Here is a 1,457-nt window from a genome sequence, read left to right on the forward strand (position 1 = left end):
GAGAGACATAAGTACTAAGAGCTATAAATTCTCAGCCTAATAGACAAGATCAAAAATCAAGAACCTAAACTCAAAATTCCAAATTTATGATAATGAACTGTTAGGAAATAGACATAATTGTAAAGGAATGCAATTCAACTATCAAACATTTACTGAGGATTTATTCCATGCTGGGCTCAAATCTAGGGATATAGGATCTGAGGTTTTGTGAACACACATGGCTGTTATAAAGATGAGCAAACATCATTGAGACAAGACTTTCACCCTGTGCAAGAGTCTCTCCAGGGCCCCCTTCATGTCCCTGTTCCTTAGGCTATAAATGAAGGGGTTCAGCAGTGGAGTGACCACTGTGTACATCACAGAGGCAATGGTGCTCTTGTCCCTGGAGGTGCTAGATGAGGGGAAAAAATACAGCCCAATAATTGTTCCATAATACAGAGACACCACAGAGAGGTGGGAGCCACATGTGGACAATGCTTTGCAGATCCCCTTGGTGGAGGGGACTTTCAGGATGGTGGCCCCAATGTGTCCATAAGAGGTCAGGATGCATATTAATGGCAGGATGATGACGACCACTCCTGCTGTGAAAATGGCCAGCTCATTGAGGGATGTGTCTGAGCAAGAGAGCTTCAGCAGGGCATCAAGGTCACAGAAGAAATGGGGGATGCTGTGGTCAGCACAAAAGGACAGCCAGGTCAGGAGGAGGGTGTGACACAGGGCATTGAAACAGGAGAGAATCCAAGACACAGTTACTAGTAAGGTGCACAGCCCCTGTCCCATGACGGTGCTGTAGTGGAGAGGGTGGCAGATGGCCACGTACCGATCATAGGCCATTGAGGTGAGCAGGAAATTATCCAGATCAGTAAAAAAGAGGAAGAAATACATCTGTGTTACGCACCCTGCATAGGGGATGGATTGATCCCGAGTAAGCATGTTTATCAGCATTTTAGGGATGGTGACAGATGAAAAGGAGACGTCAGTGAGGGCCAAGTGGCTGAGGAAGAAGTACATGGGGGTGTGGAGGCGAGCGTCCAGCCTGATGAGCAGGAGGATGAGCAGGTTGCCCAGCACCGTGGTCAGGTACACGCCCAGGAAGAGGGCGAAGAACACGCCCTGCTGCTCTGGCCGGATGGGGAGCCCCAGGAGGAGGAACTCTGATACGCTGCTATTTTTCTCCCTCTTCATGCTCCTTTCCTGTCTGTTGTGAACAAAAGGATAGTAAATTTTCACTACAGAGGCAGATAATAATGAGTCCTTTCTGCTGGTGAATGTCAGTGTCTTCCTGCTTTGCCATGTCCCTGCAAAACCCTAAAATGTATGGCATTACCACGTAAAACAGGGAATTTACCAACCAAGAAGAGGTTTGATACAAAACAGAAACTGGCTCAGTGGCATTTTTCCATCTTCTAGGAGAGAGACCACCTTTAAGTCATAATTTGCAGCTGTGTCTTTTCAGC

The 1,457-nt window shown here is 47.0% G+C and overlaps 1 protein-coding gene across 1 annotated transcript; it reads right to left on the reverse strand.

Annotated features, from left to right (window-relative positions):
* Positions 1–243: 243 nt before the first annotated feature.
* Positions 244–1,185, reverse strand: LOC112578212 (olfactory receptor 1J4-like). The gene has a single exon (XM_025262446.3). It carries the CDS (start codon positions 1,183–1,185, stop codon positions 244–246), a length of 942 nt encoding a protein of 313 aa, XP_025118231.3.
* Between the last annotated feature and the right edge of the window lie 272 nt (positions 1,186–1,457).

This window comes from Bubalus bubalis, chromosome 12, assembly GCF_019923935.1.
Source record: "Bubalus bubalis isolate 160015118507 breed Murrah chromosome 12, NDDB_SH_1, whole genome shotgun sequence".
Classification (NCBI taxonomy): Eukaryota; Metazoa; Chordata; class Mammalia; order Artiodactyla; family Bovidae; genus Bubalus; species Bubalus bubalis.

Excerpts from the sequence above, each read along its gene's own strand:
- LOC112578212 (XM_025262446.3), bottom strand. The coding sequence starts at position 1,185 with ATGAAGAGGGAGAAAAATAGCAGCGTATCAGAGTTCCTCCTCCTGGGG.